Source organism: Physeter macrocephalus, chromosome 18, assembly GCF_002837175.3.
Source record: "Physeter macrocephalus isolate SW-GA chromosome 18, ASM283717v5, whole genome shotgun sequence".
Classification (NCBI taxonomy): domain Eukaryota; kingdom Metazoa; phylum Chordata; class Mammalia; order Artiodactyla; family Physeteridae; genus Physeter; species Physeter macrocephalus.
Genome location: NC_041231.1, coordinates 3100847 through 3116859, shown reverse-complemented (window position 1 = coordinate 3116859; position 16013 = coordinate 3100847). Strand labels below are relative to the sequence as shown.

Genomic DNA, 16013 nt, shown 5'->3' with positions numbered 1-16013 from the left:
GGCCTCCGCGTGGTCTGCAGCAACCGGGGCCCAGGCACCCAGCCCCAGCCCGGCCACCCCGAGCCCTGGCCCAGGTGGAGCCTTCAGGAAGGCTGCAGATTGATTTGGCCTGGGCGGCCGGCAGGCTGGCCAAGACTTGGTACGGCCAGGTCACCCTCTGACCTCCCGGGCTGTGACCAGCCAAGGCACCCCTGGGCTCTTTGGCGTGACCGGCAGCGGCCTGGGTGGGTGCCCCGCGGAGCCACCCCGTGCAGCAGTGGGGCACTGACAAGGGGGGTGTCAGGGCCCCCGAAGACAGGAGCTCACCACCTTGGGGGGTACTGCCATGGGCCCTGGTGCCCGCATGCCCGCATGCCTGTGGGCACCCAGTGCGTGACGCAGAGAACGGAGAGGGCTCTGGGGCAGGCGGGCCCGGGCAGGTGGGCCGGCCTTCCTCGCCCCCGCCCCCAGCAGCGCCTCAGCCCCCCAGGTCACACAGACGGACGACAGCAGGGCTCATTCAGGGGGTTTATTGGCCATCGGGGTGCGGGGGGGCGCGGCGCTGGGCCGCCTGCCTGGAGGGGGCGCCCGGCCGGCCTAGTTGCAGTAATTCTCGAGCTGGTAAAGGGAGCAGATGCTGGTGCAGCACTGCTCCACGATGCCGCGCTTCTGCGGGCGCCCCTCCAGGGCCGGGGGCTGCAGGCCGCCGGCGCCGGGGCCTCCACCCAGCTCCACGGCCCCCGCTGCGGGGAGAGACGGTCAGGCAGACGGCGCTCCCTGCCCACCCTGCCCGGCCCTGGAGCGGGACCCTGGACAGGTGCCCTGGCGCCCATCACGGGCCTGCCCCGCCCCCTACCCCCGCCACAGCCCGCCCAGGACGGGGCCCTCTCCCAGGGTGACGGGGCGTCTCCCACAAGCACCCCCATCGCCGACACATCACCCGGAGACCATCGGCACCCAGGACTTGACTCACTTCAGAAGATTCCTCCCTGGAGCGGCCCTCGGTGGGGAGGGGAGAGAATGGGGCCGGGGCGCTGGGCGGGGCCGGGGCGAGAAGGGAGGGGGGCGGGGGCAGGGGCGGGGGGCAGGGGGAGGGGCAAGCCCACCCTCAGGCGTCCTCCTGGCTCACCCCCAGGGAGCTGGTCACTTTAGGATGTGACCAAGAGAACATCATTTTCCTTTAAAAAAAAAAAAATCCCTCCTGACCTCCCACTGGGTGCCAGCTGGACGCAATGGGGCGGCGGGGCGGCGGGGCGGGGCTCACCCTGCGGGCCCTCCACCTCCCGGCGGGCCTTGGGCGTGTAGAAGAAGCCACGCTCCCCGCACACCAGGTACAGCGCCTCCACCAGGTGGGAGCCGCACAGGTGCTGGTTGACGAAGGCCCGGGCAGGGGTGGGCGCCCAGAGGGCCAGCAGGGCCAGCAGGGGCAGGAGGCGCATCCACAGGGCCATGACGGGGGCACAAGGACCTGGGGGACGGGCGGGGTTGAGGCCAGCGAGGGGGCACCCGGGACCCCCAGCCAGCGCTCACCCCCAAACGCTCCAGGAGAGGAGCCCGCGCCCTCCTGCCGCTCAGCAGAGCTCGCGCCCGGGGCCCCGACGCACCGGACCCCAGCAGGGCCGGCCCGGAGCCCGGCCGGCGCAGAGCCCGCAGGGACGGACCCAGGCCGGCGCAGAGCCCGCAGGGACGGACCCAGGCCGGCGCAGAGCCCGCAGGGACGGACCCAGGCCAGCGCAGAGCCCGCAGGGACGGACCTGCTCGCCGACGGCCTCAAGTGCAGCTCGTCCCGAGGGCTGGAGGCTGCTGGGCCCCGCCAGCTTTATAGCCCCTGACCCCTCCACCTGGCCCATTAGGGCCTCAAGTGGGTGGCAGATGGCCGGGGGCTGAGGCTGCAACTTCTGGATCATTTCCCCGCTGCTGGGTCTGCAGGAACCTCTCCTTGGTCGTCAGCACCTCCTGGGGCCACGGGGTCATTAGAGTCTTAACGAGGGACCTAACGCCGAGCTGTAGCCGCTCACAGCTGGGGGCAGACGCCTCCACGGGAGCCGAGCCCCACCGGCCTTGCTTGGGTGCCATCTTCCATGTTGGTCTGGGGGGTGTGGGCGAAAGAGAGGAGCCCTGCCCGCTGTCCCTGGGGCTGCCCTCGGGGCCCCAGAGGTGGCCCAAGGCCACGGGTGGGCAGTGAGGGAGCGTCCCCTTGGCTCACGGCCCCATCCTCACCCACCCCAGCACTGCGGCCCGCCGAGACCCCCAGCTCCCTGGGGCACTGCCGAGCGGGCTGAACTCAGGGACCTGCAGCCGTGAGCCCCTGACGCTGGCCCCTGTTCCCCATCTTCAATGCAGGGGCCACAGGACGCGTGGGTGGGGCCCCGCCCAGGCGGCCTCTCGGCCCCCAGCCCTCTTCCCAGAGCCCTGCCCACGGCCCCCGTGCTGACCGCTTGCGGGCCGGCCCCTCAGCCCCATTGCATCCTTTGGCCGTCATTTGGGCCGAGCCCCTGTGGTGCCCCCAAGCCCCCTGGACAGGCCCCTGGAGGGAGGCCCGGACCCTAGCAGCCCCCACGCCGAGGAAGGGGCTGGACCCTGCCTTCCCAGGGCGTCACGATGTCCCGAGGCCCCTCTGCAGCCAGGGGAGATCTGGGGGCCTCTTAGAGAGGGGTGTGCAAGGCGGAAGGCTGGAAGACGGAAGTCCCCGGTGGGAGGGCAGAGCCCAGGGCCCAGGAGGGCAGGAGGGCAATGAGGCCGGCCGTTAGCCCTTCCCCAGGGTCTCAGTGGGGCTCACAACCAGCAGAAGTGGCTCCGTCTGATGCCTCACAGGCTAAGGGGACACAGGTACAGGAGGGCTAGTCACAGACGAGGTGCTTGAGGCGCCACTGATGGAAGGACCGACCACCAGGGAGGGCTGGGACGGAAGGCTTTGCCCAGGAGGGTCTTGACGGATGAGTAGGAGTTTACCAGGATTAACATCCTAAGAGCTTAGAGCCAGGGTCCTGGTGGTGGGAGGGGGAGGTAGGGGAACCAGAGGGAAAGAGCAGGGCCTGGAAGATGGGCTGATGTCTACCTCCTGCAGGAAGTAAGGAGCCAGCCACCTCCCAGGAAGCCCCGGGCTGCTTGCTCCGAGGGCCAGGGCCAGGATGGGAAAGTGGACACCCTGGGCTGGGCCAAACCTGGAGGATTCTGGGGCCTCTAGCTGGAGGGCCAGGTCCAGACCTGTCGAGGAAACAAAGCCCAGAATCCAGCCCCCCGCCCACCTTGCTGGGGAGACTGAGGCCCAGAGAGGTTACCTAGGGGCCAGCTCAGCTGAACGCTCCATCAGCACACGTTGCGGTGGTGGTGGGGGGGTGCATTCCCAGGTCCTGCTCTGGGTGGGGTGGGGTACGGGGATCAGAGGCAGCTGTGCCTTGGGCCCCCCACCCCCGTTCCTCTGCTTGCTCTCACAGGCTGGCCCCTGGAGCCCCGTCCTCCTCCTAGTGGGGACATCGGGCTTGCGGGGAGGGCCCCCCTGCAGCCCTGCCTAGGAGACCACGGCTGTGAGCCCTGCCCCCGCAAACCCAGGCCAGGCCCCCACCTGCACGCTGCCACCCCACAGAGATGGGACAGCTCAGCCAGGACCCCCTCAGCCCTCTGGAGCTGCTGGTGGCTCAGCACAGGCTGGGTCCCCTGGGCGAGCAGGTGACCCGGGGCTGCCTGGAGGAGGGGGCAGGCAGCGGAGGAGCCTCTGAGCAGGGATGGGGCAGAGTGTGAGGGGCCCAGGGCTGCGGGCTGAGCCCGGCGCACAGACACAGACACAGGAGCAGCGGGTAGGCACTCAGAGGGAGCCTTTCTTTTATTGAGACTGGGAGCGGGCGGCGCACGGCACACGGGAGGCGCAGGGCACGAAGTCTCCTGCAGGCAGAGCCGGCAAGCGGTGGGTGGGGCAGCAGGGCGCCCTCCAGCGGGGGGGTCTCTGGCGGGCTCTCGGGGCGCCCTGTGAGCCAGCCCTTCACGTGGGCGGGGGCCGGGGCCGGCCTACGGCGGCCTGCGGGGTGGCGCCCCGCGTCTAGCTGATGGCGCTCAGGGCGCGGGTGAGGGTGTACAGCTCGTCCCGGACACCATCCAGGGCGCGTCGGATGGCGTGGGGACCGTCCAGCACATCGATGGCCAGCGTGTACGGGTCGAACTTCACGGAGAAGGGGCGCTGGATGCGGGAGGCATAGCTCCTGGTAGGGGAAACGGCAGGGACCCTCAGTCACCCAGTGGGGAGGAGCCGGAGGGCTGGGGCCCGGGTCTCCGTCACGGCAGGCTCAGAGCTCCCAGGACTTTTCTGAGCCGCCTGGGCCCCCAGAGCTCAGTCTGTCCAACCAGCCAGACAAGACGGAGGACTGAGGCCTCCTCCAAGGGCTGGGGGCTGTTTGCGGCGGGGAGGGACGGGCCTTTTCCAAGCGAGCCTCTGCGAGGCACTCCATCCCTCCCTGCCCCTTCCCGAGGCCCCGCTCAGCCAGGCCTCCTCCCTCAGGAAGGCTTCCAGACCGTGCGCCCCGCAGGGTCCATTACATCCCTGTCCCTAAGCTCGTGTGTGATCCACCACCGCCCCCCGCCCGCCACTGCAGGCGCATAGATCCTGGGCCTCAATCTCCCCGGTGACAACAGGAGCCTGGCTGGAAAAGAGGCCCCTTCCGAGGGCGAACGGGTGGGCCGTGTGGGGCTCTGCCCTCCTCCCCTGGGGAATGCTGGTCACGGCACCTCCAGCACTGGAAACTCCCCGCTACCCCCAGGCTCCCCACCGGCCCTCAGTCACCCCGGCCCCAGCTGCTCACAGGGCAGGGGACTGGGAAGGACCCTACACATCCGTCTTACAAAGTCAAACTTCACCTCCTCAGAGCCTGGCCTTGGCCTGGCCTTGACATGGCCACCAGCCCCGCAGGTCTCCCCACCCCAGACTTTTTGGGGGTCCTGCTGCGGGAGGGGTGCCGTAACCGAGGCGTGCACAGTTTTCTCCACTGTGAAATGGGTTCGCAGGCCCAGCCTGCTGGCTGGCTCTCCCAGTTTGGGGGGCACGGTGGGGGTCTCGGCCTACCTGAGCTTGTCCTTGGCGTCGCTGAAACTCTCAGACACGAAGTAGACAGGCTGATAAGTCTGGTCCTGGTAGGGCTGCACGGCCGCTGCGTCGGGGTCGAAGGCCCGGATCTCGGGCCCCTCAGACAGGGAGTGCTGGCGGGGGGCCGGGAGCGGGGTGGGGGGAGATCTCAGGGCCCCGAGGGAATCGGAGCCCCTTGGCCGGACTCCACGGTGGGCTCTGGGTGGGGCTCTCCGCCCCTCTCCACTGGGGGGCCTCCCGAGGCCTGGGGACCGTGTGAGCGGGACGGGTCAGGGACAAGTTTTCTCGGCCCACCTACAAGGGCAGCCCCAGCCTCCTGCGAGGCCCGAACCCAGAAGGCACGGCCAAGGTCGCCCTCCCCGTGGGGACCCGGGCTCCAGCCCCTTCCTGGGGGGGCGGGGAGCGTCTCACCAGGAGCTCCCCGTAGGAGGACAGCAGCCCCGCTCCGTAGGCCTTCAGCTCGCCGTTCTGTTTGCACAGCCCAAACTCCACGGTGAACCAGTACAGCTGGTGGGGGCAGTTGGCAGGTCAGCCGAGAGACCACAGCGCAGCGCTCGCCGCTGACCATGGGCCCCAGGCACCCACCACCCGGGCAGAGGCGAGCCAGGCGCCGGGCGGCCACGGCCTGAGAAGCGGAGACCTCGGCCTGGACAGGAGGGCCCGGCCTGGACCCGGCGTCCTGCAGGGGAAAGAACCCACCGTGGACAGCTTCTCAATGTCTTCGTCCGATGCCCCCAGGGATGCGAGGCCGATGTCCTGCGGGGGAGGGAGAGCTGAGGGGGGAGAGGCTCAGCCCACCGTGGCTCGGGCGCCTGAGTGAGGGGAGGGCGCTGGGGCTGTCTGCAGCCCTTTGCAGGGGCCTCCTGGACACCGCCGGGGTACAGAGACCCTCCTGGGACGCAGGCACCCTCCCGGGATCCATCAGGGGCCCAGGACCGCTCGCTGCCGTTCCTGGGAGAGCCAGCAGGTGGCAGCACAAGCCGCGGCGCGGGGCCCCCAGCTTGTTCTCTGGGCACCGGGATCCGCTGACTCTCGGAAGGGATTCTTCCCCGTCTTTGTTCTAAGGTGGGCTTCCCAGACGGCCCGCCCGCCCCTCCAGGACGATGCGGTCTCTCTGAAGTCTCGTGACCCGGGTGTGGGCGGCGCCCAGCCCTGGGGCTGGGGAGGGGCAGGCAGCACCCATGGCTGCAGGTGCCACGCCCAGCCCCTCGGCTGACGGCCAGCTCCTGAGGCCTCGAGGACACACCTGGGAGAACTGGGCGAAGGTCCGGTCGGCCAGCATGGGCACGTGCCCCAGCAGCTCGTGGCAGCAGTCCCTGTGTTGGGGGCGGACGGCGGGTGGGGCTGGGGGCCGGGGCCGCAGCCTGCCCCCCTCCCCCAGCAGCACGCACCGGCCCCCGTCCTCCGCAGGCCCCGCTGGCGGGCTGGGCTGGGCACTCACGGCTCGGGGGAGTGCATGGGTGAGGAGGCATGGCGGATGTACTGGGTGCACTGGAACACGCGGAAGGCCAGGCTGGCCAGGAAGTCCCGGGCGGACAGCAGGCCGGCCACGGGCCGCAGCTGGAAGCCGGTCCGCTCTGCAAGGGCGGCGGGCGGGCGGGCGGTCAGCGCGGGTGGGGCCGCCGGCCGGCCACCCCAGGCCCTCCTGCCGGGGCCTCCACAGCGTCGCACCCTTCAGGAAGCGGGAGACGTCCTCCAGCTGGGGGATGCTGTCCTCCCGGTACCCGCAGAAGCGCTCCAGCAGCTCGAAAGCCTCCAGGTGTTCCCGGCACGCGTGGGTGGCGTAGAGGCCCCGCAGCGTGGTGTAGACCTCCTTCCTGCGGGCGGGCGGGGTGGGGGGGGGCTCAGGCTGGCCGGGTGCCCCCCACTCCCAACCTGGACCCCCGTCGCCTGCTCCAGACCCCTCCCTGCCTCCAGCAGCCCCTCCCGTGGGTGCTCTGCTCTGCGCCCTGCAGACCCCAGGCAGCCTCACGCTGCAGGCCTCTCACTGGCCCCAAAGACACTGGCCACTGGGAGTGGATGTCTCGCACCTGCAGCTCTGGGGGTTTGCAGGGGACCGTGGGAGGCCTCGGCAAGTCCCTCCTCCACCCGGACTTCGTCTGTCCTCTGGAGGCCGCCACTCTCCACGCAGGGATTCGGGGGTCTTCCCGGGCCCTCCTCATTCCCCCCCGCCCTCCCCAGCTGCCATCACGGGGTCTCACCAGGTGGCGGTCTCCTCGGCCGTGTACTCCACGTGGGGAATAGGGTCGCCTCTGGGGAGGGGGTCAGCAGTCAGTCCAGGCCCCCTTGGGGAGGGCGTGTGGGGGGTGGGCAGGAAGGGCCTGGGCTGAGCGACCCCGGCTGTGTGGCCGCCGCAAGTTGCTTAACTGCTCTGTGCCTCCGTTTCTTTGGCTGTGACTTGGGGACCCCGAATCGGTGACCACGGTGACAGTGAAGGTGATGGCATTGGTGACAGAGACATCCCTCCCTGCCCCCCGCCCAGGTCTAGTGTGAGGCCGCGGGACGGGGTCTGGGTCTCAGAGAATGAGGCCCCGAGGGGGGTCCTTACTGCTTGTACTGGAAGGCGATCTCAGCAATCAGCTTCCTGCGCTGGCGGTACAGCTGGTCCGAGAAGCCCTGACGGCAGAGCGGACGCCATCAGCCGCCGCGGCCCGCCAGCCCTCCCCACGCCCCCAGCCCAGACGCGGCCCGTGATACCGGCGGGCGCCTGGCGGCTGCACCCAGCCACACCTCAGGGTTCCACCAGGAGCCGGCGGCAAACAGACACCCCGTCCCAAGCCGGGGCCCACGCCCACCGCCCCAGCCACGAGTACGGGGACAGGTCAGGGCCCCGGCTCACCGGATGGTCCAAGTCCAGGTCAGGGTCAAACTTGGTGACCAGGTGGTGACACTTGTCCAGCTCAGAAACTTTCCTTGGGAACCAGAGGACTTCACGCAGGAAGGAGGGTAGAAGGGCCAGATTGGGTGCTGGGCTGTGGCGGGAGGGCCCCCCGGAAGCAGCCTCCCGCTTGCGACTGGGGGGCTGGAGGTGACCCAGCCCCGGACACAGACGAGGAGGATGGGGGAGGGCCGGAGCCAGCAGGGAGGGAGCCCCCACGCCGTGCACGCAGTCACTGGGGATCCCCCGTGGGACCCCTTGCACCCCGATGTCTCGAGGTCATGTGGTCGCACCCAAGGGCATAGGGGCAGCCTCACCCTTGTTCTCCCCGGCGCCCCGCACGTCTTCGGCCACGCGGCGAAGGGAGCTGAGAAGGGTGGGCAGGGCGGCGCTGGGTACCTCACAGCGCACGAAGTACTCCAGGTGCGGGCCCCCTGCCCGCGGCTTCTGGGCCGGCCGGGTCTCCAGGTGGTGGATTTGGGCTTCAAATGTCTTAGGAGCAAAAGCAGGGAGAAAGAGGGAGAGAGAGATGGAGAGACAGAGACAGAGACAGACAGCGGGGAGGCGAGGGAGCTGGGAAGCAGGCACCGGGGTCGGCCCGCCCCGCCCCGCCCTGCCCTGCCCTGCCCTGGATGCCCGCAGCCAGCAGCCCACAAGACCGCTTTCCAGACTCAGGGCCGCTGCTGGCTGCCTGGGCGGGTTTCAGCTGGGAAAACGGCTCTTGTCTAGTTGGTCTAACAGGGGCTGTCACAGGGTCCCCCAGACCCAGCGTTTCGGGTGCGGCCCTCTCCCAGGCAGCCTGATTTCCATCCCTGGTGGCCTCGTCCGAGACCACTAGACACCCGGGGCTGGGAGTGGGCCCCGACCCCCCTGTGGGCAGGTCGGGAGGCCCAGGCCCCCACCAAGCAGCACTGAGCGCGGGGGGAGGGGGGTGCGCTCCCCTGACAGCTCCCATCACCCAGCAACGAGGGAGCCTCAGTCTTCACGGCCCTCGGGCCACACGGCCATGGGCCATCGCGGGAGCTTCAGAGGAGTCGGCTGTCATGTTATTTGGGTGCGTGTGCCCGGATCCAGCAGCTAACGCCCTCAGCTGTCACATGAGCCCAGCCCCGCCAGGGCCAGGCGCGCATGGGGGGCCCTGCGTCCCCGGCTTCCCTGGGGGACCCACACCCTCCGGCCCCCAGGGCGAGGTGCTGGGCACGGGGGAGGGCTGGGGGCCGGGCTCAGGGAGCTCCTGAGAACAGAAGGGAGCGGCGAGGGGCTGTGAGCCCCCTCCCCACGTGGCCCCCGATGCGCCCTCACCTCAAACACCTTCACGGCCCGGGACAGCGCGGGGGGCTTGGTGGCGCGCAGGGTGAAGAGGAGATTCCGCACGGCCGTCCCGTCCCGCTCCTCCGGGGCCTCGCCCGGCTCCGCGGCTGCGGCTGCGGCCTCCGCCTTCTCTCTCTCCTTGCGGGCGTCCTGGATGAGGCTCTGCCGCCTCCCGACGAAGTGCGGGGACTGTGGGGACAGACGCGCCAGCTCCCCCCGCCCGCAGCGGACCCACAGAACCTGGGACGCAGCTCCAGCGCCTGCCGGGGGCCGCAGGGAGGATGCTGGGAGCCACAGCTGAGGGTGGCCTGTGCCCCCGGGCCACATCCAGCCGGGTTAGGTGACAGGAGGGGTGAGTCGGGAGCTGCCCTGCTGCCCCCGGGCTGGACAGGGCCAGGGGACATGGTGTCTGGCCCCACGGAGTGACCTCTCCTCACGGCCCCGTGCCCGGCTCTGCCTCACGGCCCAGGGGCCCTGGCCACACCTTGTCCACAGCCGGTCCCGAGACCATGAGCCCCCGGGGTCAGTGTGTCTGCCCCGCCCCCCGGCCTGAGTAGAGAAGAAGCCCCCTGTCCGGGGCTCATCTTTTGGAGCTGAACTTCCAAGAAGCTTCTGGTGCTCTTGGGTCTTGGAACATGGCAGGGGGCCGCGGGGGAGCCCTCCCCAGACCTCCCGCTGTACGGTGGGCGAGGTGTGGACAGGGCCAGGGGCCTGGGGTGAGCACACTCTCTGCCCCACAGCCAGTCCCCTGCGATGGAGCCTGCAAATGAAATTTCTAGAACCCAGCCCATGTTTTCATTAAAGCTCTATAAACAAGAGCCGTTTTAAACCTGCAGGGAGCTGATTATTCCAGGCCATCCCTGAGGGCGAACTGGAGACCCCTCTTCCAGGCCAAGAAGCCCCCAGTTTTCCGGTCTCAGAGAGGGGGTGGCCCAGCGGGTCTTCCCAGCACAGCCTCCCTTGAACTCAGGGGCTCCCAAGTGGTGGGCCGGGCCTTGGGGGCCATCCCCGGTGGTCAGGGAGGCCCAGGGTTGCTGGGCAGGGGAACAGGGGAGGTGGGTTTCAAGACAGGAGATCCCACGTGGGACATGGAACGCGTGGCGGGTGGATGGGTGAATGACGATGGACAGCTGGACGGACGGATGGATGGACGGATGGATGGCGGATGGACAGGCAGATGGTGGGTGGTGAATGGACAGGTGGATGGACAGGTGGATGGGCGGGTGATGGGTGGCAATCACCCTGGAGCTCAGACCTCCCTTCCGCTCAGCAGAACTGGGGCCTGCACCCCTGTTGGCCCAGTGCCCCCCACCCCCTTGAGCTGCTGCAGGGCCTGGGACACTGCTGCACACACACTGGGTCCAGCAGGACCCACCCACAGAGATTCAAACACCCGGGCACAGGGGATGCCCACGGAGTCCGGGCAGGGGAGGTGCTCGCGGCCAGGGCTGGACGCCAGGCCTGGGTCCGGGGCGTCCGTGCGGACCCTGAGCCTGGAGCCCCCCGCCAGCCTTCAGGGGACACCCCTGGGCTTCTGGTTCGTTCCGGCCCGTGGGCACCAGCCTGCCTCTTACCATGATGGCCTCGGCCTGCTTGGCGTCCAGCTCGGAGACGGCCCTGCGGAAGCCCTTGGCCGGCGGCGAGGCAGCGTTAGGGGTGGGCATGACGCCGGCGAGGTCCGGGCTCCGTCTCCACAGCCCTCTGCCGGGCGGCCTCTTAAAGGCTGAGCTGACGTCAAAGCCCCTCTGGGTCCTCCACCTCCCACCTCCTCCGCGCCCCCCTCCTGCTGCCGCCTGAGGGAGGTGGGGTGGGCGAGGAGCACGGAGACGCAGGAGAAAGGGCTCTGTCCCATTAAATCTAATTGCATCCACCGTCGCAGGCACCCAGGCGGGCGGCCGGCCCTTCCTCTGAATCAGCCGGGCTGCGGCAGGCGTGCTCTGCAGGGCCGGGCGCAGCCGGGCCCCTCGGCCCACACCCAAGCCGGGTGATGGGCGGGTACACGGGGAGGTGGAGTTCTGGACACCCCACGGTGCTCGTTACACAAAACCCTGACCTGTGGTGGCCATTGGTCCAGAAAGCCAGGCTCAGACCTCAGATGTCAGGAGGCAATTTGCTTTTCCAGAAGATTCTTCACTTCACCAAATTTCCCAACAGGGTCGCAAGGCATGTTCCTGGTAGATGTCCTCGGGGGGAATGTTATCTTCCCCCCAAAACCCCCACCACCAGGCCCATCCAGCAGGGCCCAGAATGTTCCAGAAGGGCACATCCTCCAGTGTGCAGGAGAATGAGGGATGCGGCGGTCAGGGAAGTCTCTAACAAGTGTCCCACTCACTCCTGCATGGCCGTCTCTCCCCATCTCCTGGCCCGCCCCTACCCCCCAGCGTCCGCCAAGGCCCTCTTACCGCTTATCGCTGGGGTGTCACCACCTCGGGGATGTGCCCATCCCTGAGCACTGAGGCCCAGTCCCTGTGGCCCAACCCTTCTTCACGTGGTCCCTGGCGTCATGCGGGTCCCGGGACGACCCCCACCCAGAGTTTCTCCTGAGTTCCATGCACGATGTTCCTCTGGTGGTGCCCCCACCCCGGCGACCAGGGGACCGGAGGGGACCCCCCCCGCCTTGGCACCAGGCAGACGTGAGTCCTGCCCTGTCTTTCCCGCCCCCTGGCCCATCCTCATGTTCAGGCGCAGCTTTGGGAAAGGTGTGAGGCCCCCGGCAGCTCCAGCTGGTCACCATGTTGTCTCAATCCACCTCCCCGGCAGCCCTCAGGCCCCAAAGAAGCATCCACTCTTCATCACAGCGGCCATCCGCACCCCTCTCCTCCCGGACCTTCCCCAAATGTGGTCTGACCATGCCATTCCCTTGCTCCCCAATCCTCTATGGCTCCCCATTGCTCTCTGGAAGCAGCCTGAGTGACCCCCTTCCCTCACCCACCCCTATTGCTCTCACCCCCAGCCATCCCCATTTCCTGCTAAAGGAGGGTTTGGACTTCATGACACCCAGTTTGAAATACTGCTCCTCACCCTCTTCTTCTCCTGGCGAACTCCTATGCATCCCACAAAACCAGCTCAGCTACCATTCACTCTGCAATGCCTACCCCTTCTTGCCCCTGATATTAACCTCCCCCTCCTCTGCTCTCTGAAAGCAGGAACCCTGCTGGCCTGGCCCACGGCTGTGTCCCCGTGCCTGGCCTGTCTCATCTCCTAGACTCTGGGCTCCTGGAGAACATGTCTCAGTGGCCCCTGCCCCCAGGGCCCAGCCCAGAGGAGGTTCCACAGGGCTGTGGGCCCTAAACGGCGCTAAAAGGATCCTCCCAAGACCCCCGCGGGGAAGGCGGGGCTGGCTCTGCCCTTGTGGGGCCGACGTGGAGGGCAGTGGGCTTCCACTGCCGCAGGCCGCAGCTGTGCTGCCTGAGTGCTCGACGGTGCCCAGGGGTGGCCAGCCTCCATGCCCAGCATCAGGCCTGCTGCAGCCCCGGACAGCTTCCCTGCTCCCCCTGGAAGCCCCCTGGGGCTCTCACGTGTCTCCTTCTGGGACGGCTGCTGGGGACCCCTTGGTGACATGGGTCCAGCCCTTCGGTGGCCGGCTCATGTGCTCAGAGGGGGCCCCGTGCAGGGGGGTGACATATCCACTAAATACTGCACAGGAGGAGCGCGGGCCTCCACCGCCGGCTGTGGATTTAACCTTTCGGCAAATATCTCCGCGGATAGCAAATATTGTTTCTAATCCCTTTGCTTCCCTGAGCCGGTGCCCGCGTGGAAGCTGTGTGGAGCCAGCTTTCTGAGTCTGCCCTGGGGCCAGGCGACCCCCAAGTGAGACCCCGGGCAAGAGCTGAAGGCGGGAAGCTGGTGGACACGCTTCAGTGAGCAGCGCGGCCCCTGCTGACCACGCGTCCGTCTGCCTACCCATCCTGGGAAGACTTTCCCACACCCCTGCCCCTCCGGGGCTGGCTGGACGGGGCCCAACTCTGGGGCCCCCAGAGCACAGAAGTGCTCCCTTTTCCTTTAGCCGCGCCCCCCCCACTGTGTGTTTCACCCTCTTCCACCCCAGTTGGCGAGGGGACCCAGGGCGCCCCAAGCCCGCTAACGTCCTCTCCCCTGGTTCTGCACCCTGGTCTCCTTCCCGCCGCGGGTCCCCTCTGGCCTGGGCCTCCCAGGTGATGGCGGTGTCTGCCTGCAGACGGGCTTCATAGACCCATTCCACAGATGGGAAGACTGAGGTGAGTGGTTTCTCTGGGTCACGCAGCGAGTCTTGAGCCCAGGTTTTCCATTTCCTGAGACGTGGCTCTTTCAAGGACCCAGTGGTGTCCGTCCCAGGGGCTGAGGGGGCTCAGGGCCCCAGGCCCCAAGGGGAGAAATCTAACAGACCCACGCCAGGCAGGCAGACACCCCCGAGGAGGGCAGGGCTGGAAGGGGACCCACGGGAGAAGGTCAGGCATGAGAGAGCCCTGTGGCCTGGACACAGTCCGCAGGGGAGGAAGGGGCCGGGCACCGAGGGCTGGGTTTGGGGGCGAATTGGGAGGAGGGGCCGGGCACGGAGGTGAGAGGACAAGGGATGTGGCGTGAGGCCAGGGCTCCGGCAGCCCCTGCCATCCTTCCACCTGCTCTGGGCCTCAGGCCTCGCTGCCCGCACCCCTCCCCTGGGCAGCCCCTCTGCCACAGTCACGCTGAGTAATTACAGCCGCCTTGCCAGGCAATTAGGCCGTGCTGAGCTGGAGTGTTCTCTCTCTCGACAAGCGAGGCCCCCAGAGGACGTACTAGCCCGTAATGACAGTGTGCCCGCTCCTGGCATCAAGCCGGCGCCTGGCATGGGGCAGGGGCAGGGGCAGGGTGAGCGGCGTTCAACCCCCGGCTTCACGACCACGGGGCCGTTCCGAGGCCTCCGGCTGCTCCCCCAGGCGCCGGCCTCCCCCGCCATGGGACCCGCAGCCCCTGCTCTCCTCCCCAGACCCCCTCAAGAGGGTTGCTGAGCAGGGCACTGCTGCATCCCGGGGCTCTGCAGGGCCCCGCCGTCCAGAGCTGTCAGCAAACAGTCAGGGGTCATCCTGGCGATCCAGGGGTCGAGGGCCAGGTCCGAGGGTGGTCTTTTTGCACGGGCATCGTGTGTGTCCTGGGAAGGGCACACACCTGTGTGACGCACGCAGACACGATGCACACACCTCCGAGGACTCGGGGCGCTCAGGGTGTCACGCCGCCTGCGCTGTCTCCGGGCCCCTGTGGTCCCGGGGCGCCTGGGGCAGCTACACGGGCCCCGCAGAGCACACGCCCCGGGGATCAGGGACAGAGGTCCCGCCTGAGCCGCCCACCTCCAGCCTCGCCCAGCCTGGGCCCCAGTCCTCTTCCTGCCGGACCCCGTGCTTGGGGACAGGCAGGGAAAAAGCTGCCCACCTCCCTTCAGGCGCGGAGAAGCAGATCCATGATCTCCTGACACGCGGGCCTGTCAGAGCTGAAATGTCAGAGCAATTAGCCCTAACGAGGACACCGAGGGAGCAGAGGCGAGAAGGCGGGTGGAGGAGATCGAAGAGCCGGGCCAGGAGCCGGCCGCCCCACCGGTCGATCCGACGCGCTCGGGGATAATTGGGCATCTGGAAGTGAGGGGAGAGCCGGCTGAGCGGGCCACGTGCCCCCTGCCCCCTCAGAGAGTGCCCACCCCACTCCCACCCCCACCTGGGTGCTCCCGGCTCCCTTCCCCTGCCAGGCCCTCCGGCCCGGCGGCCGCCCCTTCCTCCTCCAGGCAGACCTCCCTCTTGTCCCTCTTGCCCCCTTTCTGAGCTCCCTTCCCGTCAGCACTGTCGCCTCGTGGGTGGGACCTGCCCTCGGCAGGAGGCTGGGCCCTTGGCTCCGTGCTGGAGACACCTTTGGGGGCCAGGCGCGGGGCGCTGGCTTAGCTCCTGGGGCTCCAGACCCTGTTCTCCCATCCAGGCTGTGGGAGCACGGGTCTCTCGGGCACCAGACGTCGGTGCTCTCAGGCTTCTGGAGCAGCACTCCACACCTCCCCAAGGGTCCCCATCCCAGGATCCTCGCAGCAGAGATCTGTCCAGCGCTGGGCACGGGGAGGCCTGGGCCGGGCACGGCGGTGCAGAGACGGAAGGTGGGGTAGGGCCAGCAGCCGAGACGCTGCCGCCGGGTTTGGGACCCGCAGTCGGGAGCTGCAGATGCAGCTTTATTGGTCTGTGCGCGTGTGCGTGCGAGCACGTATGCACGCAGATGCCTGGGCAAGTGTGTGTGGGCGAGCGTGTGCATGTGGCGTGCAGCAGGGGCTTAGAAGGCCTGAGCAGCCACGGTCGGTGGTACACAGGGTGACCCCCGGCCCTGTGTCCCTACAGACCCTCACACCAAGTCACAGCCAAGGCCCCCGTTTCCTGACAGGTGCTCTTGGCTCCTGGGGGGGTCCCTCTGCAGACCCCCCTGCCTTGCCCCCATGCCAGTGACTCAGCCTGCCTGCGGGCCCCCACCCACCTGGCCCTTTCAGTCTTCTGACAAATTAGCCGGAGAAAAGCAATAAGAGCCACGTTCAGTTCTCATTAGTCACTCCCGGGCAGCCTGTGGCAGCTGTGCTTTGACAGCAATCGGGTCTAATTGCAAGACCAGTGTCCTTCCAGCCCTGGTGCCACGGGCCCGGGTCCCAGTCAACTGCCCCTGTGGCTGCTTGGGGCACCCAGGGCCCGTGATGGTGAGGGGCTGCCTCATCCCCCGCCTCCGCCCGCCCCCGGGCCTCCCTCACATCCTAGCGGGAGCCTGGCTTCCGGCATCTGACTCTCCCCACACTGTGGC

General features: G+C 68.5%; 2 protein-coding genes across 2 annotated transcripts; both read right to left on the bottom strand.

The window, feature by feature from the left end:
* Window positions 1-569: 569 nt before the first annotated feature.
* On the bottom strand, window positions 570-1764 carry INS (insulin). Its single transcript, XM_024117577.2, has 3 exons — window positions 1734-1764; window positions 1244-1447; window positions 570-722 (listed from the first exon to the last, which is right to left on the bottom strand). Exons 2-3 carry the CDS (start codon window positions 1428-1430, stop codon window positions 577-579), a joined length of 333 nt encoding a protein of 110 aa, XP_023973345.1. The 5' UTR covers window positions 1431-1447; window positions 1734-1764; the 3' UTR covers window positions 570-576.
* Window positions 1765-3895: 2131 nt separating this feature from the next.
* Window positions 3896-10918, bottom strand: TH (tyrosine hydroxylase). The gene is made up of 13 exons (XM_024117573.2): window positions 10817-10918; window positions 9234-9431; window positions 8249-8423; window positions 7893-7981; window positions 7602-7669; window positions 7255-7305; window positions 6725-6870; window positions 6495-6630; window positions 6300-6369; window positions 5753-5809; window positions 5465-5560; window positions 5033-5166; window positions 3896-4175 (listed from the first exon to the last, which is right to left on the bottom strand). The coding sequence occupies exons 1-13, from the start codon at window positions 10904-10906 to the stop codon at window positions 4016-4018; spliced, it is 1470 nt and encodes a 489-aa protein (XP_023973341.1). The 5' UTR covers window positions 10907-10918; the 3' UTR covers window positions 3896-4015.
* Window positions 10919-16013: the final 5095 nt, after the last annotated feature.